Raw genomic sequence first — 20,605 nt, 5'->3', positions numbered from 1 at the left:
GGAATGCTTTATGTGTACTTCCCAGTTTGTCACAAAAAATATTAGCAAAACGTGTGTGTTCAGGCTCAAGATTTAATAAAATTAATAATTTTATTGTCACAGTGTGGTGATGGAGAATACAAGGTAGTATACTTCACTGCCACTGTTACGGTTTGGCTCCTTGATGAAGCTCCAGGTTTTTACCCACCATTGCTTTTGTACCACAAATGCACATGTCAGCATGGTGGAAAAGGCAAACTAGTTAGCATTAGTATGAAAACAGTTTTGACCTCCCCAGGGGTCCAAGGAGCAAACATCGAGGACCACTGATTTAGAGCTTGGACTTCTGCTGAATCTCAGCTCCATCACTTATTAGCTACATCCATGACTTTGAGCAATTACCCTGATTCCAAACCAGACAACCACACTACTCCTCATGAATATAGGCCCCCAAAATTAACAAAGTGTTTGACATTTGCTTTTCTATCCTAACACTGTTAATGGGTTTTTTTAGTTTGATACACTGTATATGTATTTACAGAACTACAGGAAAGGGAGGGTTTTAAAAAGTAGCATATATATAAAGCAGAGCAGCCAAGATTAGATTCTGAAATGACTTGCCATCATGAAGTAAAAAAGATGTTTGTCAAAATCCCAAGTTACATTCCTAGGCCTAAAGATCTTTTATTTATATTCCTAGGCCTAAAGGTCTAAAGATTCTAAACAGTTTTAGGTTTTTCTTTTTAAAGGCAAATGCTAAACCTGCTTTGTTTTGTAGAGTCAAATGCATTATTGATTGCTCTTGGTTCTGAAATTTGCATTAAATACCCTCCCTCCATTCTACAACTGTCTTTTCAAATAATTGAGGTGAAGCAAAAAAATCTGTTAATGGTAAACAGTGAATGTTTATCAATTCAGGGAAACTTCAGTGGCAGAACAGTGTCCTTTGCTTAGTCTTGTCCTAAGCAAGTATGATCTTTGAACATACACTCATCTGTAAGTACACATGCATTTTGGAGGAACCTTCATTTCATTTGGGAGGCTTTTGTTTTGTTTTTTAATAAAGTAAGAGATAGAACTTCTTATTACCTTCTCATGTTATTTATGCCAAAGAACCACTTGCTGTATGGGAGAAATGGCACATGGGGTTCTTCCATCTGCTGTAATTGATTATTGCCTGTGTGGTTCCCAAGCAGTTCCTCTGCCTGTTAGTTTTTAAATTTTAAATACTCTAAAAATAAATAAATATTTTGTTCCCAATTACATAAGTAGTATCTTCATTTAAGAGGATTTTAAAAGTACAGAGAAGGTACAAATCAGAAAAAAAAAAAATCACAGTTAGCTTTGCCATCCTTGGATATATTCTTTCTTATCCTTATTGATGGTTAATAGATGCTGGTTTTGGTCCTAATTGGCAACATATTGTATATACATTTCATATTGTGCTTTTTCATTCATTATCAGCAATTTCCTCCTTCAAAAAGAATTCTAAAATATTTTTAATGACTGCTTAACTTTTGAAAAAAATCCATTCTCCTAATATTAGATATTTAAGTTATTTTAAGTTTCTCAGCATTATAAATATACTGTAAAACACATCCCTTGTGTGTGTGTGTGTGTGTGTGTGTGTGTGTGTGTGTATATATATACACACACACACACATATGTATATATAATTTTCTCCTGATTATACCCTAGTTATTCTATTGAACGAGAATGATTGGTTCAAAAGGGCAATCTTTTACAAGACTCTTAAGGTGAGTTGCCACATAGCTTTCCAAAAAGATTGACCCAACTTCTCATTTTACCAGTGTTCTGCCAATTTCTCCACATCTTCACCAGCATTGATATTCTGTTCAATGCTTTTTAAACAGAAAACATTATGCAAGTTAAAACATGAACTTTTAGCAAAAGTTTAAATGCTTAAAAGTTAATAATACAACACATAGCAAACTGTATTTCTCATTACTAGGAGTCCAAGCTGAACCTAGACTTAAAGGATTTTCCTTAACATTCTGATGGTGCAGAGTCTTTAATACAGATTCCCTTCTCTAGTTCATAACATTTTTTGAACCAGTACAGACCTACTTGTATACAGTGGGTCGGAGATAAAAGTTCAGTTTGTATCCTTTTGATCTTTATTTTTTTCTGTCTCTACCTCAGTCTGTGTGTTGAGGCAGCTGCACAGAGTGGTTTAGGGCAGAGTATAAGTGCATTTTCCTTTATTATATAAAGCAAATTTGGATAATGTATGATTATAGTGTGTGTCTGAGTTCTTTGCTAATTCTGTGTAAATTTCAGGTGTGCAACAGAGGAACATGGCTCAAGAAACTAATCACAGCCAAGTGCCTATGCTTTGTTCCACTGGCTGCGGATTTTATGGAAACCCTCGTACAAATGGCATGTGTTCAGTATGTTATAAAGAACATCTTCAAAGACAGAATAGTAGTAATGGTAGAATAAGCCCACCTGGTAAGTAATTCTTACCTGGTAAGTAAAACACAGCACTATTCATAATTGAGATACACCTGAATAGCACAGGGTACCCAGTACCTTTTTCTGCTTTCACATTTTACTTTTTACTACACTTACATCAGGAAAATGTCTCATTACATAATGTGATGATCAGTAGTAGGGAAACAGGAATAGGAGTATCTTTACCCATTGAAAAGAACTACTACTTACTTGCTGTGTTAGAGAATTCTATTATCTTATGAAAATAGAGGCAGACTTCATTCAAGTATATATAGCTGTCTTGGAAAATAAGGTGTAAGGGAGTGAGGGCTGTACGAGGACCTTGCTTCTTTTATCTAGGATGACTTTTGAAGCCAAGACAGTTGTAGAAGGAAAGTGTGAGTTATATATAGCCACAGCTGACTGTAGAAAAAGCCTTTCTCCATTAGGAAGGAGAGGTATAACAGTTTGACTCAGAGAAAGGGATGTTCATCCCCAGTTCATTTGAGTTCTTTATGCATTTTTATGTCAAAGGATTTTCCTGGAAATGAAGTGGCTTTTGTTTCAGTAGTTGTATAAGAAGGATCATGAAGATTTTGAGTATAAGCTTTGCAAAAGTAAAGTGTTAATGGTACTCATCTAGGATAGTTCTCATGTAGCTTAATGCCTAAATATATAGGTTTTTGTGGTGAATGAAAGTGCAGGCTGTTACTTAGTTCATTTAAAATTGTGTGTAGAGTCTTTCTCATCATTGCTTCGTGTTGAAGCCAAAAGCTAGAATCATTTAATCAAAACTTCTTTACTTAAGGCTAAGATCAAATGAATATAAATTATTGTTTTTTAAGTCATCATCCACATTTCTACCTTATAAAGAACAGGTAAAATAATATAACCTGAGCACAGATTTTAATTTTGAACTTATGTTTGCCTTACTGCAAAATTCTTTATTTGAAATATTTGTGTGCTAGTACTTGGAAGACATTTGTGAACTAAAGGGTTTGGGTAATAATCAGTCCTAAGAAATAGTAGTTTGATTTTGGATATATACATTTTGTATATGGTTTCCTTGGTTAAAACCAGCATTCTTTTCATAGGCAAACTACTGAAAAAATTTTAACTAAAGTAATGAACCGGCTTATTATATAGTAAAACAAAATCCATATACTATATTTCGTGGAAAACTGATCTTGATTTTTGTAGATGAGGTGTTGGCCTGCCCACGGTACAGAGTCACTAACTTGAGATGTGGTCCTGTTACAGCACCTTCTGTCAGTAGTCTGTCTGAGTCTTTACCAGTTCAGTGCACAGATGGCAGTGTCCCAGAAACTCAGTCGGCGTTAGACTCTACATCTTCATCTATGCAGCCAAGGTAAGATGTAGCCTCTGAAGTGTGATTGGAAAGCTATTGAAAAGTAAAGCATATATTCCATATGATCAGTTCTGTTAAGAAGGAAAACTATGTAGTCAGCTTAGGATTAACTGGCATAAAATTATTATTATTAGTGACTAGTCAGAAAAATCTTTTTATTGGTTTTAAATTGGGGTGGGAGTAGGGAGTTGTCTTTTAAGTCTCAGATTTCCTTTCAGACAGGTTTTTCTTTATTTCTCTTCATAATATATCCTGACCAACCCTTGAAGTCCTTCTGAAGCATGTTCAGTTCTTCTAGTCATAGGCTTATTATGCAAGTACTAGTGCTTTGTATTAAAAAGTACAGTCTTGTCACAGGTTCCCTTTGTTTAATATCATGATGTGGTACTGATATCTATTTGTACTGTAGTGTATTTTTTCTTTTTAACTTTGAAGTCACATCATTTAGAAGCCTGAAAACACAGAAATGTTTGTTTTATTCTTACTCTACTGTTAGGAAGCAGATATTAATTTTCTACTCTGAAGTTCCTCTTTCCAGTTTATGATGGGAGATGTTCAGTTCTGCTATGCCAGTGTATCATATACAACTTTGTATTAGGGTTCCTGAATTATGTCTTTATCATACTAGTTTTCATTTAGTGAATTCGTATACACAGTGGACATATACTGTTGCTTTATTTTCAAAGCAATAAACTTCTGGTCCAAATTGGTCTCAAGTTTCAAAGCTCTGTAGTTATGTTTAAGTTATAAAAAAAAAGTATCTCTGATTAATTCTTGTCTTAATGATCTGCTTACATATGTGAACTCTTACTTATTAATTACTTTAGTTACTATTCATGCATAGAGATCATCTTTTAAAATCTAAATATTTTTGCTTTTCTAGCCCTGTATCAAATCAGTCACTTTTATCAGAATCTGTAGCATCTTCCCAAGTGGACAGTACATCTGTGGATAAAGCAATACCTGAAACAGAAGACCTGCAAGGTTTGCACATGAACTAGCATATATTTTGTCATTTATTTAACATTTGAATATTACAAGCCAGACACTATCTTAGATGCGTATGTTTTTTAAATTACCTGCCTAAGATAACGTATTTTTACATTTGTTTTCTTTATGAGCAGAATATTTTATATCCTCAAGTATTTAATTGACTGCAATGTTGGGAGCCATTTCCCACTTATATATAATTAGGTCATCAGCATAAACATAGAAAATTAAAAATCTGTTTTAAGGAATATAATTAAATGAATAAGTGGTGGTATTATACTGTTCTCTTTTACTGTTTTGCCCAATTTAACCTAAATTCTATTTCCTCTCCCAGCAAACTGGGGCTGCTGGTTTGAGAGGAATCTCTTGCTTTTGACTCAGGTTATCTAAGTGACTGATTATTTTGACTGTCAGTGACCCCCTCTTTCCCCGTGTGTGACTTCCAGCACAACAGTCACATTCAGTTAACTCTTATTTATAGCATGGTGTCTCTTGTTCTTGCCCATGCTCTTTATATCCACATTATGTGGATTAAAGTGAAGTGGATCTAGGAAGACTTGAAAATGTGTTTGAAGGCTTTCTTAGTGGGCAGAGATGGTGGAGGAGGCATTTAGGATGCTGTTAAAAATCTGTGCTTAGTTATATTCTATTACTGTGTGGAAACAATGTGTAAATTGAGAATGATACTCTGGAAAGACAAGTCCAAAGATGAACTGTGTGTCATTTTACCTATGGCATGATTTAAAGGGAGAAGATGCCATGCCCAGTGAAACCTTCCACTGTACATGGTGTTCACAGGGTGGTGACAGATATATCTGGCAGTCCTAGCTGAAGTTTGCTGAAGTTTAAATTCAGTTAAGTTAGCTAATTCCCCTTCCTCTGATTTCATGACCAACAAATGATTGGCATAATTTGCCTCTCTGTAGATTTTGCTATAGAAAAATATACTGTCTGGCCAACATAAGTATTCCAGTATAATATTGTAAATATTCATAAATATTATGTGAATAATTTTTATTTTTTAGTTAAATAGGAAAGTTTAAGGATGGGCAGAGATAAGGAATATTTTAAAAACAGAAATAGAAAAATTCCCCAAATCTGGTTATCCATTAGACGTGGGAAATAAGACAGGGGTGGTATTAAAGCTTTCAGTTGTATGACAGTTGAAATGGCAATGGTGTGGTTGTTTGTGACAGGGAGGTTGAAAGAAGTAATGGTTAGACAAGATTTTAGATAGAGTAAATTGGAAGTGGTCAAATTTCAAAACTTAAAATCTCAATTGGAGGTTGTAGATAGTTAATAGGTATTTAAATGTATGATCAGTATTATGTCTGAGATTTGGAAGTCCTTGGCACAGGTTGAAAATGAGAGGCAAAATCAAGAAGAGCAAGTAGGATAATGAGTCAGCAAAGGGGAGAGGAAGAAGTCATCTAGATCCTGGTTAGTTTTAGGCCACAGATGTCAACAGAGAGTTTTCAAGAAGCAAAGGTTGCTTAGCAATTTTGAGAGAGAGCTAAGTAAGGAAGAATGAGAATAGGCTGCCAACCATGAAGGTATTATTTATGTCTTACAATGAAACAAATTTTAGAATGTTGGTAGTGGGATAATATATGCTGCTTAAGAATAAAATAGCAGGGATTTCCCTGGTGGTGCAGTGGTTAAGAATCTGCCTGCCAAGGCAGGGGACACGGGTTCAATCCCTGGCCCAAGAAGATCCCACATGCGGCAGAGCAACTAAGCCCGTGCACCACAACTACTGAGCCTGCACTCTAGAGCCCGTGAGCCACAACTACTGAGCCCATGTACTGCAACTACAGAAGCCTGCACACCCTAGAGCCCGTGCTCCTCAAGAGAAGCCACTGCAATGAGAAGCCCACGCACCACAACAAAGAGGTGGACCCTGCTCACCACAACTAGAGAAAGCCCACACACAGCAACGAAGACCCAATGCAGCCAAAAACAAAATAAATAAATAAATTTTTTTTTTTAAGAAAAAGAATAAAATAGCAGTTGTTTTTAAGTTTGACAAAAAATGAAGATTGTAAGTTGGTGAACTAATATAATATGAAGTGACTTTTATGGTGTATGGAGAACAATATAGTTTTCTCCACATAGCCATAGGTACATTAATGCAAACGGTGGTCTTGATGCCATATTAGGAGAAATTGTAGAGGGGTTTAAAATTGTATAGACTCCTTTTTTCACTGTAATTTCAGTGACTTTTAAGTTAAACCAGTATTAACTTTTAAGTACCTTTTAAAAACTTAGCATTTATAATTTCAGCATAGCAGAATCTTTGAACAATCAGATGTAAGTTTCAACTGAGTTTGAGAGGATTCGTTTTCAATGGGTAAAATCTCTTAACAGCCTAGTTTTTAAAAAATATCTTATACTGTTGAATTTTAAATGTCTTTTATTATAAACATGCACACGAATATGTGTATATATATACACACATACACTCATAACACATAATGTACTTGTGATTTCCCTATTTGATAGGAACAAATGCAAAGAATATTTTTTCCATCTACTTAATAGATGGACGAAAAGAGAAGTCTTTGACTCAAGTCCTGTGGTCATTTGAGCTGTAACTGGAACCTAGGCACCTGACTCTAGGCCATTATTCTTTCCACTAGACAGTTGTGGTGCTTCCTGGACTGTTTCTGTTGCCATATCCAGCCCTCCCTCAGTTCCCAGGGTAGGATCAACTGGTTTGGTGACCTACCCAGGTATCTGTTTTCTTCCTTATTATTCCACTTGTATTCCTCAAGGGAAATTTTTTTAGATAGGAAGATCATCCCAGGTAGAAGAGGGTACAAGAGTAGCATCTGTGTGCCTAAGCCAGAATTTCCTAACATTGTTGTTGGAGTTTTCAGAATAGTGTCCTTGAAACAGCTTTTTTCTCTGTAGGTATTCTGCTTATAATTAGGTAAGTTGCCACCAGGTGGGTGGTACTGCTTCCATTTTGTCCTCACGGCTCTGAATAATTTTTCTCCTGTTTAACGGAGAAGCTCTGAAGAATTTTTTTCATGTTTACCTGAGAATTTACCATATTACTGTATCTTTCTCGTTTAATTATGCCTTTTAACTTAATAAACAGCAGTACCTCACTTACACAGTATCAGTTAGGAATGACAGATTTCCAGTTTATGAAAGCTTAGCTTTGTATTAAAAATTTTTTTTTTCAAGTTTTTTTTTTTGGCCCTATTAGGTCTTTGTTGCTGCACATGGGCTTTTTCTAGTTGCCGTAAGTGGGGGCTACTCTTCGTTGTGGTGCGCGGGCTTCTCATTGCGGTGGCTTCTCTTGTTGCAGAGCACGGGCTCTAGGTGCGCAGGCTTTAGTAGTTGCGGCATGCAGGCCCTAGAGCACACAGGCTTCGGTAGTTGTGGTGTGTGGGCTCAGTAGTTGTGGCTTGCGGGCTGTAAAGCGTGGACTCAGTAGTTGTGGAGCATGGGCTTAGTTGCTCCTCGGCATGTGGGATCTTCCCAGACCAGGGCTCGAACCCGTGTCCCCTACATTGGCAGGCGGATTCTTAACCACTGGACCACCAGGGAAGTCCCAGCTTAGCTTTGTAAAAATGAAAACTTTTAAGTGTCTTTGTGCACTCTAAACTATCATACTTCATTTCTTTCAGAACAATATGCTTAACTTCAGTTAACCTCTCAGTCCCTCAAGATATTGGAGCAGAGTAAAAAGAATATGGAATTTGGATTCAGAAGTTCTGTTCTCATATCTTGACACCTCCTCTTCTCTGAACCTTATTTTAATTACTTTTGAAGGAGAATAATAACCATGTCCACCTTAGAAGTTATTAGAAGTCAGTGAAATAAGATGAAATGTGTTTTGTTAATAACTACAAAGGATATTCTTATTCTGTATAACACCAGTGTTTGGGGAGGCTTAGCATAAGAGAATATTGAAGCTTTCTAGCAGTAGAATGTAATCATGACTAAGGTGGTGAGCTGTCCGTCACAGAAGTGTTTTCAGAGAGCTGACTTACTGTCAGGAACAAAGTAGAGGGGATCGCTGCACTGAGTGGCAGAGTAAATTAGAATTCTCATAGTCTTTTCAGCTCTGAGGGTTCCTTTCTTCATACCAAGTTGAATTGTCAGATCAGTGTTTCAGAACAATCAGAGAGGAATAGTCCCTTTCAACTAAAAATCAGGAATTTGTATGGATTAAAAATCAAGAGATTGATTTTTAAAGAGTGGGTGATAATAGCCAATACAATCTGGACAAAGTTGGAGGACTAACAATTCCCAATTTAAAAACTTAATACAGGCTACAATAATCAAGACTACATGGTACTAGTATGAGGATAGTCATATAGATCAATGGAATAGAATTGAGAGTCCAGAAATAGCATTCTCACATTTACAGGCAATTGATTTTCCAACAAGGTGGTGCCAAGATCATTCCATAGGGAAAAAACATATGATGCTGGGCCATTTAAACAAATAAAGTTGGATCCCTACCTCACACCGTACGCAAAAATTTACACAAAATACATCAAAGACCAATATGTAAGAACTAAAACTATAAAACATGTAAGAGAAAGCAGGCATAAATCTTCATGACCTTGGATTAGGTTTCTTTAGACATGACACCTACAGCTCAAGCAAAGAAAAAATAGACACATTGAACTACATCAAAATTAAAAACCTTTTTGCTTCAGAGGACTATCAAGAGTGAAAAGACAACACAGAAAGGGAAAAAATTTGCAAATTTTATATCTGACTAGAACATATAAAGAAATATAATTCTACAATAAAGACAACCCAATTTTTAAAAGGGCACAGGGTTTGAATAGGCATTTCTCCAAAGAAGATAGAAAAATGGCCAAAGTGTTAAGGATGTGGAGAGATTGGAACCCTCATTCATTATTGTTGGGAATGTAAAATGGTGCAGCCACTTTGGGAAACAGTTTGACAGTTAAAAAAGTTAACTCAAAGTTAAATAGAATTAACTATATGACCAAGAAATTCCATTCCTAATTCCCAAGAGATTGAAAAAAATGTGGTCACACAAAAACATATAAGAATATTCATAGCAGCATTATTCATAATTAACAAAATATGGAAAGAACCCATATGGCTGTCAACAGATGATTGGATAAACAAGAAGTGGTATATTCATACACTGGAATAGTATTCAGCCATAAAAAGGAATGACGTTCTGATACGTGCTGCAACGTGGATGAACTTTGAAAATATACTAAATAAAAGAAGCCAAGTACAAAAGGCCAGCGTATTGTATGACTCCATTTATGTGAAAGATAGGCACCATGAAGAGGGCTTTTTTGCTGGAGAAGAGTTTGTAAAATCAAAAGCATACTGGTAGGAAAACACAAAATTTGGGAGATAGAACAACAGTTGCTAGAGTGGCCAGTTCAGACAAGTATGTGTTGGAACTAAAGTTGGAAAGATTGTCTAGAATCAGGTCATGGAAAATCTGTAAGGTATTGGGTTCTAATCCATGATAAGGGAAGAGAGCCATTTTGAAGGTTGGTTGCTTCTTTTTGTTTGTTACAAGATGACACAAAGTTGTATTTTAAGGATTAATTTAACAGTGTTTTGCCTCCAAATAGCTGCTATTAGAAACTGATCTCATTTACAGAGCTGCTCTCTTCAGGATGGAGGCCCCTAGCCTCATGTGATCACTTGAAATGTGGCTAGTCCGAAGTTAGATATTTAGTGCATATTTATTTGCTAGTTACACTCTAGTTGTAACATATACAGTGCTTTTGAAGACTTAGTAGCAAAAAAGACAAAGTGAAATATTCTGTTAATACTTTTCATATTGATTTTGTATTTAAGTGATAACATAAATTAGTTTTATCTGTTTCTACTTTTTAACATACCTGCTAGAAAATATAAAATTAAATATATGATTCTCATTATTTTTTTTTGGACCCTATTTTTTTTGGACCCTATTAGCCCGCTATGCAGGCTAATTTTTCTCTTGAATATTAAAAAAATTTTCATTTTGTAATGGATTTTTTTTTTTTTTTTGCTGTGTTGGTCTTCGTTGCTGCGCGAGGGCTTCCTCTAGTTGCAGTGAGCAGGGGCTACTCTTTGTTGCAGTGTGCGGGCTTCTCATTGCGGTGGCTTCTCTTGTCGCGGAGCATGGGCTCTAGGCGCATGGGCTTCAGTAGTTGTGGCACGTGGGCTCAGTAGTTGTGGCGCAGGGGCTTAGTTGCTCCTCGGCATACGGGATCTTCCCGGACCAGGGCTTGAACTCATGTCCCCTGCATTGGCAGGCGGATTCTTAACCACTGCGCCACCAGGGAAGTCTTGTAATGGATTTTTGAGCTAAGAATAACATAAAGATCATTTTGTCCTCCCCCTTATTTTGCAGTTAAGAAAGTGAAGTCTAGAAAAGGGAAATGAATTTTATCCCAATGGGTCATTGTAAAAGTGTACATTTATTCAGTAAATATCTGTTGAGCAACCGCTCTGTGTAAGCACTGGGTATACAGTGGTGAACAGAAATAGTCCCCACCCTCAGAATGCTTAGTCTAATCCTTGAATGAGACTTGTCATGACAAGTTATATATATGGATATATGTTATATATATAACATATCCATATATGTAAGGTATATATGTTATATTACATAGATATTGTATCTACTGTAAGATAATGTTTGGGGATTACGTATTAATGTCATCTTAATGTTCAGTTTTATTTTTCACCATGTGCCTTGACTATGCCCCCAAACAGGTAGTGCTAAATAGTTTTATGTACTCATTGTTATATTTGTGTACTTTTTTCTTTCTTTTCTTCCCTCCCTCCCTCCCTCCCTCCCTTCCTTCTTTCTTCCACAGGATGCAGAGCATAGGGCCTTGTTCCTCTTGAATGTGGTCCTCCATGGGGGTAGTTAAACCAATTTTACCTGCCTGGTGCTTTTTGAAGTCTCTTTAAAGTAGTGGTCAGAAGGCTTTGTCTAGTTGAGGTTACCATTAAAAATTATTAGCAAGTGCTGTACAGTTTATCTCTCAGCCTTTATGCCATTGCAGAGGCCTCCCAAATAGCCCTTTAGGACCACTGGATGCAACACAGGCAGCCACCTGTTCTTAATCATTAACAAGTGGGTATTCTCTGTTTACAATTCTCAATTCAGAATATGAAAAACTGCCTAGTTCTGAGGAAACTGTCCTTATTTTGGCTTCAGGTTCAATAAGAGTATGTCTCTTTGGCCCTTAGTCTACTGTATGGCTTGCTTGCTTGCTTGCTTATTTATTTATTTATTTAGTATGTCCGTTTTAAAAGATTGTTTCCTTTTACGTAACTTAAGAGTTTGATAATTTTGGTTTGCTTTGATCTTAAATCTCACATGAAAATTGGGGAAACAGGAGTAATTTCTAAGAATCTTAGACTTTACAGAATACTGTTATCATCTTGCCCATGCATTCATTTGGTAAATGTTTAAATTCAGCTACCAGCCATTAACTGCAGGTAAGCTAAGGTTACCTTAGTCTGATGAGGATATAGTGGACATTGGTCAGCCTCAAATTTGAACCCTAGTTTATAAGCTTTTAGCGTGCCACCTGATCCTTCACTTCAAAGGTTATGCGGTTACCTCAGTTAAAGAGAAACCATTTGCTTTGACAGATCTTTAGGGTTAATACTGTGAAATGTCTCTGTTGAGGTATGCAGTAGCATTTGTATCCATAGTAGGTAAATGTATTTTCACTATTCTCCATTTCCAGATACCAAAGTTTGTGTCTCAGTAGTTAAATTGGTTCTGTTAAATATGTAATCTTGTGGGATAGTGGTGTTGTTACTGCCAGTAAAGCATTATTTATATTAGTATATTTGAGTATCAGACTTGCTTGGGAGAGTAGGTATGCCTTATAGATTTCAAAGGTAATAAACAGAATAGATTCTTTTCTGATTGCAAGTTAACTACTTTTGAGCTCTTTACACACAGCCCACCTTATCTGATACTGTTCTAGGAGCTGGGGATAAAACAGTAAGCGAGACATTCAGCCCCTGCCCTCATGGAGCTTACATTCTAGGGGTATTTACTTATTAAAAATAAAAGGCTTTATGTATCCACATTTTGTTTCCAAAAAAAAATGTAGATATTGGTAGCACTGTCTCCCATCTAGCTTTAGAATGTCCAGGTGGAATAATCATGTTAATAGAGTTCTTCATTCATGCATATTTATTTGTTAGTCTGTGGTGTTTTGCCTTTTGTCATATTTTGTTAAAATATGAGATAATGTGTTGACATAAGCAGGTTAGAATCCATTACATCAAATGTTTGAGCATCTACTGTGTGTAGTTCACTGTGATAGGTGCTGGAAATTCAAACAGGGAATAGGATGCTATCCCTCTTCTCAGCAGGCTTACAGTGTAGTTGGGGAAATGGAGCACATAAATACAATAGGTAAATAACTCAATACTAATTCAGTTCAACAGATATTTATTGAATGCCTACTGTGTAGTAGGAGGCACTGGTAACAAGGATGAAAATGACAGGTTCCTGCCCTGAAAGGTTAAGGGCAGGTTAAAGTCAAATAGGCAGTGTAGTTGGGGAAATGGAGCACATAAATACAATAGGTAAATAACTCAATACTAATTCAGTTCAACAGATATTTATTGAATGCCTACTGTGTAGTAGGAGGCACTGGTAACAAGGATGAAAATGACAGGTTCCTGCCCTGAAAGGTTAAGGGCAGGTTAAAGTCAAATAGGCATTTACAGGGCTTCCCTTGTGGCGCAGTGGTTGAGAGTCCGCCTGCCGATGCAGGGGACACGGGTTCGTGCCCCAGTCCAGGAAGATCCCACATACCATGGAGCGGCTGGGCCCGTGAGCCATGGCCGCTGAGCCTGCATGTCCGGAGCCTGTGCTCCACAGCGGGACAGGCCGCCAACAGTGAGAGGCCTGCGTACCGGAAAAAAAAAAAAAAGGCATAATATAATAGTGCAGAAAGTGCTACCGGGCATAGTAGGGTTTCCTAGTCTAAGTTGTGGGGGAGGGAATGGAGGAAGAGCTGATAATATAAGCTTAAACAAAAAAGACACATTGGAGTTAGCCAGGTAAGGAGGAGAGGGACAAGAGGGGCATAGGAAAAGTGTTCCACATAGAAAGGACAACTTCTACTTTTACAAAAAACCCAGGGGTAAGAGAGAATTTAGTATGTTCAGGGAAACTGCAAATACTTCAGTATGCCTGAAGCATGGATTATTGTTGAGGAATGGTGAGAGACAAGGCTAGAATAGAAGGATGAGAAAAATCCTGAAGGACCTCTGGGCTTTATTTATCCTGGGGGTTAGTGGGGAGTCGTCAAAGAATTTTAAACATTGGAGGGCACATCATTAGATTCTCATGTAAGGCAGATGACTTGGATGCAATGTGTGAAGCATGGATGGAAGAGGGGGCTCATGTGAAGTGCCCAGAATTTGGTAGAGAGTACTTAAGGGAATTAAGGGTAATCAGAATGAAACATTGCAAGAGAACTGAGACAGGGTTTCCTGGAGGCTTTAAAGGGCAACTGAATGGTGAAATGAGAGAAAGGAAGCCCTTGTGAATTGGTTGTACACAGCAAAGGTACCTGGCATAGTCCCATAGATTGGTTAAGCAGTAGATTACTGAAGAAGAAGGACTGGTTGGTGATATAATTAGAGAGGTTAAATCCTTGATCTCTGGCAAGTCACTGACTGTTTTAGAACAAGATACCATGTCTGCTAGGTCACCTGATAGATTCTAACTCTAGTAACAGCATTTGGGAGGGCCAGGGTAGTTAGTGAGAGGGAGTGGCGGGGGTCACATTAGTTAGGATTTAGGGGCAATAATTAGACCTGAATTTTGGTGCAGCTGGCCTTGGCTTCAACACTTAAATGAATTTATTATCTTAATTGTAACATTTTAATCAATTTATCTTATTCTCAATATTTTAAAGGTTTTATATGAAACATTCTGAGAATTTTGAACATACTTAGTATTCCACTAAATCTTGGTTTCAGGCTTTTCCCCCTTATTCTCTTTGAAATCTATATAGTTCTGAGCTCAACAGTATTTAGAAGTTTGCATGTGACCATTTGCTTACACACTCACTTAGAATACCCAAGTAGTATTTGTGTGTTGTATGTCTTTTATTGGCCAAATACATAATTATGAGAAATTTTAGAAAATATAGTGCTTTGAGTCACTTGTTAACATGTCAGTGTATGATTTTCTCCATGTGTGTATACATACATGCATACTTAACATGCATATATGCATTTCACCAAAAGGGGGTCATATTATATAAACTACTTTGTAACTTAATGGGAACATCTTTCCATGCTAGTAAATAAATAAATTACTCAGTTATCCTCTGAATAAACAGATCAGTGGGGGTGGGGTGAGGGGTAACAACCACCCAAATTTCAAAATCTCACTGAATAATTAAATTTTACAACCTTCCTATTTTTATCAGCTTCAGTATCAGAAACGGCACAGCAGCCATCTGAAGAGCAAAGCAAGTCTCTTGAAAAACCAAAACAAAAAAAGAATCGCTGTTTCATGTGCAGGAAGAAAGTGGGACTTACTGGTAAGGGCCTAAATCACATGGTTTAAAATTAAGATTTTATTTATGATGATGCATGACTTACTATTAATGGCTTCAATTAAGATTGTTTCTGTTCCCATATGAGTTAATAATGGATATGCTTCACCTTCTGAATTTTCTTAAATAAAAGTAGCTTTAATTACATACCTAATAGTGAAATGAATAGCTTTTCTTTTAAGAAAAGCTGAGTTTGAGAATATTAGACAGGTAAGGTCAGTGCGCCAGGTGCTGTGAAAGGGCAAAGATGTGGCTCCTGCCTTCAGAGAGCCGAAATTGTTGTGTGTGAGAGAATATTTAAGTCCTTGGTGAGCTGTGAAGTACTTTCTATATGTAAAGTGGCTAGTCACAGGTTGTCACGAGGGTTCAGAGGGCTCATATATGTAAGGTGATAGCCGCATGCTGCCACGCAATAAGTAATCAATACATGTTGACTGCTGTAACAGAGCTGTTAGCTGGGATTGTTATTAAGAGAGGGAGGGGCTTCCCTAGTGGCACAGTGGTTGAGAGTCCACCTGCCGATGCAGGGGACACGGGTTCGTGCCCTGGTCCGGGAAGATCCCGCATGCTGCCGAACGGCTGGGCCCGTGAGCCATGGCCGCTGAGCCTGCGCATCCAGAGCCTGTGCTCTGCAACGGGAGAGGCCACAACAGTGAGAGAGGCCCGTGTACCGCAAAAAAAAAAAGAGGGAGAAGAAAATGTTTGAAATATTACTTGGATATTTGGCAAAGAGAGTACATTTAAGTGCAGTCAAATAGATTTCTTTGGGAATTCAGGGATGGATGTGATTAATTTATATAAAAGAAGAGGAGTAGAGACCCATCAAAGTCATGAAGGTAGAATGTTTCAGCTGTGTCTTGAAAGATGAGTAGGACTTAATAAATGATGGAAATGGGAGCATTTCAGGCAAAAGAAAAAATACCTTGAACAAAAGCTCACAGAAAGGGTAGGGCATGTTTAGGGGACTGTAAAAGGGGATTGTAGCACAAAATATATGAAGAAGGGGGTTAGATACCACCATAGAGATAAGGCTAATGATGTGTACTGTGGTTAATTGATGGGGAACAGTTGCAGCTATAAATAGTTACCATTTATTGTTTACTATATGCCAGACATTGTGCTGAATACTCTAAGAAATTGGCTTAAGAGGAGATAAGTTGTTTTTTTTTTTTTATTTATTTTTGGCTGCGTTGGGTCTTTGTTGCTGTGCATGGGCTTTCTCTCTAGTAACAGCGAGCCGGGGCTATTCTTCATTGCGGTGCATGAGCTTCTCATTGTGGTGGTTTCTCTTTTGCAGAGCATGGGCTCTAGGTGCGCGGGTTTCAGTAGTTGTGGCACATGGGCTCAGTAGTTGTGGTGCATGGGCTTAGTTGCTCCGCAGTTTGTGGGATCTTCCCAGACCAGGGCTCAAACCCGTGTCCCCTGCATTGACAGGTGGATTCTTAACCACTGTGCCACCAGGGAAGCCCAAGATAAGATTTTGAGTAAATTATGTTTTAGGAAGGTTTATCTGGCTAAGGTGTAGATAAAGAGGAAAGGAGATTTACAGTCTGATATCAGAGATGTTTAAGACTGGCCCATGCCTTGGCAAATGTATTTATTTAAAGAGTACAGACGTGAACAAGTAACGCATTTTAAAGTGTACATATTTAGCATCAAATACTGTCTTTCTAAACCTCAGAAACTTCGACTTCACGATTAGAAAGAAGGCTGCGACTTAGTAATTTCTGTCTTGTCAGTCTAGTATTATTCTTGGCTCCATTTTTCATTCATTATTATGAAGTTATAGGAGAATTCCTTGGCGGTCCAGTCGTTAAGATTCCACACTTTCACTGTCGAGGGCCCAGGTTCAGTCCCTTGTCAGGGAACTAAGATCCCACAAGCCGTGTGGTACAGCCAAAAAAATAATAATAAAATTTTAAAAATAAAAGAAAATTATGAAGTTACAGAGTATCTTTTTGAAGTTTAAAAAAATTTGGTAAAGGAAGTTTACATCAAATGTCAATGTTTAAAATTTTGATTCCTATCTTCCATTTCCAGTAATTCCATCATACCATAAAATCCTAATTTGGAGGTGCAGGACTGGTTTTATTTAAAGACTATCCACACTGCTTATTTCTCTGTTTTGGCTTCAATTTTTGGGGCATTTCCCTAAAATCAGTAGCATTTATTGCATGTTTACTATATGTTAGGCACTTAATACTTCCTCATTTAATTCTTACTGTAACCGATTCCAAAGTTAGAGATGCAGAAGCTAAGGGTCAGAGAGGCTAAGTAATTTGCCTGTGTTAGTAAATAGATTCAAGCTTAGGCAACCGTAACATCTCATGCTCTAAATCACTCAGCCAGATTACAGTTCACCTCTCCATTGGAGGTTAGCCAAGGAAAGCTAATATACTACGCTATTTGTTTTTTTTTTGTTTTTTTTTTTTTGTTTTTTTTGCAGTATGCTGGCCTCTCACTGCTGTGGCCTCTCCCGTTGCGGAGCACAGGCTCCGGACGCGCAGGCTCAGCGGCCATGGCTCACGGGCCCAGCCGCTCCGCGGCACGTGGGATCCTCCCGGACCGGGGCACAAACCCGTGTCCCCTGCATCAGCAGGCGGACCCCCAACCACTGCGCCACCAGGGAAGCCCTACGCTATTTGTCAACAGTTCTGTCAAAAGTTTCATTTCCTCTTCCTTAATTAAATCTTAAGATTGCCTTCTGACAGTATGCTTATTTTTTCACATTGTAGTATTTGAGGAGTGTTTCAATTTAGCAACCCTGTTTTTGATAGGAAGCAATTGTGTCACAGGTGAAAACTTGAGCTCAGAGAAGTGGTTATGACTTGGTCTGCTGATACAAACCTGTATTTGTATTTGTAAGTAGAAAAAAGAAATGAAGCTATCAGCTATGGATTTTGAGAATGTTACTAGGTTGTGAAACTGCTTGTTTGGAATGATTCTTTACATTGCTGCCCTAAATATATGATCTTTTTAACATTAATTATGCTAGAGAGAGTTTAATATTTTTAGACCTTCCATTCAACTCACGTATGTGTATTAATCCATTTTCAGGGTTTGAATGTCGGTGTGGAAATGTTTACTGTGGTGTACACCGTTACTCAGATGTACACAATTGTTCTTACAATTACAAAGCTGATGCTGCTGAGAAAATCAGAAAAGAAAATCCAGTAGTTGTTGGTGAAAAGATCCAGAAGATTTGAACTCCTGGAATACAAAATCCTTTGACCATCTGCAAACTAAAAATTGACTTGAGGGTTTTTTTCCTAGTCATTGGGAATGTAGAGCAATGTATCTTGCATAGACCTTTTAATCATGCATGTCATCAGAAGAATAGATTTTTGTTTTTGTTTTGAAAATGACTCTGAACATTTATTTACATTGCAGTTTCTGTGGCTGAAAAGACTTAAGTAAACTTTACAAGTATTATCCTTTTAAGATCATTTTAATTTTAGTTGAGTGCAGAGGGCTTTTATAACAAATGTGGAGAAATGTTGGAGGGCTGTGATTTTTCCAGTATTAAACATGCATGCGTTAATCTTGCAGTTTATTTTCTCATTGTGTATGTATATATAGCTTTTCTCTGCAGCACGATTTCTCTTTTGATAAATGCCCTTTAGGGCACAACTAGTTATCAGTAACTGAATGTATCTTAATCATTATGGCTGCTTCTGTTTTTCATTAACAAAGGTTATACATATGTTAGCATATAGTTTCTTTGCACCCACTATTTATGTCTGAATCATTTGTCACAGGAGAGTGTGTGCTGATGAGATTCTAAGTTTGTGTGTTTTTAAATTTTTTTGAGCAAGGGAAGGAAAAGCTGTATGCATTTCATTGCTGACTGCAGGTTTCTTTCAGATTATGTTCATTGGTCTGTGTGTATACAATATGAAGAATGATCTGAAGTAATTGTGCTGTATTTATGTTTATCTACCAGTCTTTGATTAAATAAAAAGGAAAACCATAATGTTCCCTTGTATTACTTTTTCTCTTATTCTTTCTGGTAGCTCATTTTGACTTTGGTCCTTCAGTTTTCTACTTTACTTAATTTTGTGAGATGAACTCACATCTGTTTGTGAGTAATCTTAGGATGACAAACTGTGATCTTACATTCCTGTGAGTCGAACATGTCATATTTTCTAGCTCTTGTCTGATTCTCTGTTCTGATCTCTGTCACACTGAATTAGCATCTAGTAGAAGCTTTGTTTTGGTAGGATTAGAGAAACAGAAACAGCATAACTCAAACACGGCAGTTGGAGAATTGTGAAATAGAAGGACCTCCAAAAGACCATTTGTCCTGTGGTTTCAAACTTACCTGGCTGCCAACCTTTTTAAAACTTGAAATATGTAAAACAGATTAAAATAGTATTTTACAATACAAATGTCTATGTTTACATTTGTTTGCTTACTACTTGTATACTCTATCTTAATATGTATATTCTACCTTCATATGTCATATGTAATGATGGCTTAGCATTGAAATCTGTAAATAAGAGAAAACCATTATGACTATCTCAATAGATCCAGTTAAAGTGTTGATTAGAATTTAATACCCATTCATGATAAAAACCCTTGATAAATTAGGACTAAAAAGGAATTTCCTTAAAGTGATAGTTTTTATGTAAAACCAAATAAACAAAAGACAAGCATCTTCCAAAAAGAGGAAAATTCATTTCCCTTTAAAGTCAGAAACAAAGGGCTGGTTTTCCACTATCAGTGCTTATATTAAAAATCGTGTCAGAGATCCTAGCCAATTTTATAAGAAATAGAAAGTAGTAAACTCATTATTTGTACTTTACGTGTTTGTTTTTTTAGAAAGCCCAAATAAATCTAAAGAGAAAGTACCAGAAATACAGGGTTTTGTTAGGTGGTAGGTATGACATTAATTTTCAGAAGGCAGTTGCATTTCTTTATAGCAGAAACAACTAGAAAACTGGAGGACATCTTTTACAATACCAAGTACCTAGGAAATTAACAATGTATGTTGAAGACCTCTTTAAGAAAAAATTCTTAAACATTAAGAGATAACTAAGACCTCAAAAAATAGACATGTTCGTGGCTAGGCAGACAATATCATGAAGATGTCATTTGAACCCAAATAGACCTATAGATTCAAAGCAATTCCTATCAAAAATCCCACCAAGTTTTCTCCTGGAACTTATTAAAGTGATTCTAAAGTAAAAGATAAAGGACAGCAAAAGGCTAGGACATTTCAGAAAGGAAGGGGCAGGGAGGTGGGCATTTT

At 37.0% G+C, this 20,605-nt stretch overlaps 1 protein-coding gene across 7 annotated transcripts in view; it reads left to right on the top strand.

Moving 5' to 3' along the window:
• The window catches only part of ZFAND6 (zinc finger AN1-type containing 6), an 83,248-nt gene extending 63,909 nt beyond the window's left edge, over positions 1-19,339 (top strand). For 4 of the 7 annotated variants that reach the window (XM_007447067.1, XM_007447064.1, XM_007447066.1 and 1 more), the window contains 5 exons: positions 2,281-2,451; positions 3,694-3,802; positions 4,686-4,786; positions 15,226-15,339; positions 18,412-19,339. In XM_007447067.1, coding sequence (XP_007447129.1) covers positions 2,298-2,451; positions 3,694-3,802; positions 4,686-4,786; positions 15,226-15,339; positions 18,412-18,560 — 627 coding nt within the window. In that variant the 5' untranslated portion in view covers positions 2,281-2,297 and the 3' untranslated portion in view covers positions 18,561-19,339. Of the gene's footprint in view, positions 1-2,280; positions 2,452-3,693; positions 3,803-4,685; positions 4,787-15,225; positions 15,340-18,411 lie in introns of those variants that run through there. The other 3 variants (XM_007447069.1, XM_007447068.1, XM_007447070.1) reach the window with 3 other exon arrangements.
• Positions 19,340-20,605: the final 1,266 nt, after the last annotated feature.

The sequence above is a fragment of the Lipotes vexillifer genome, unplaced genomic scaffold (assembly GCF_000442215.2).
Source record: "Lipotes vexillifer unplaced genomic scaffold, Lipotes_vexillifer_v1.1 scaffold1339, whole genome shotgun sequence".
Lineage (NCBI taxonomy): Eukaryota > Metazoa > Chordata > Mammalia > Artiodactyla > Lipotidae > Lipotes > Lipotes vexillifer.
This window is presented reverse-complemented; position numbering and strand designations above follow the sequence as displayed.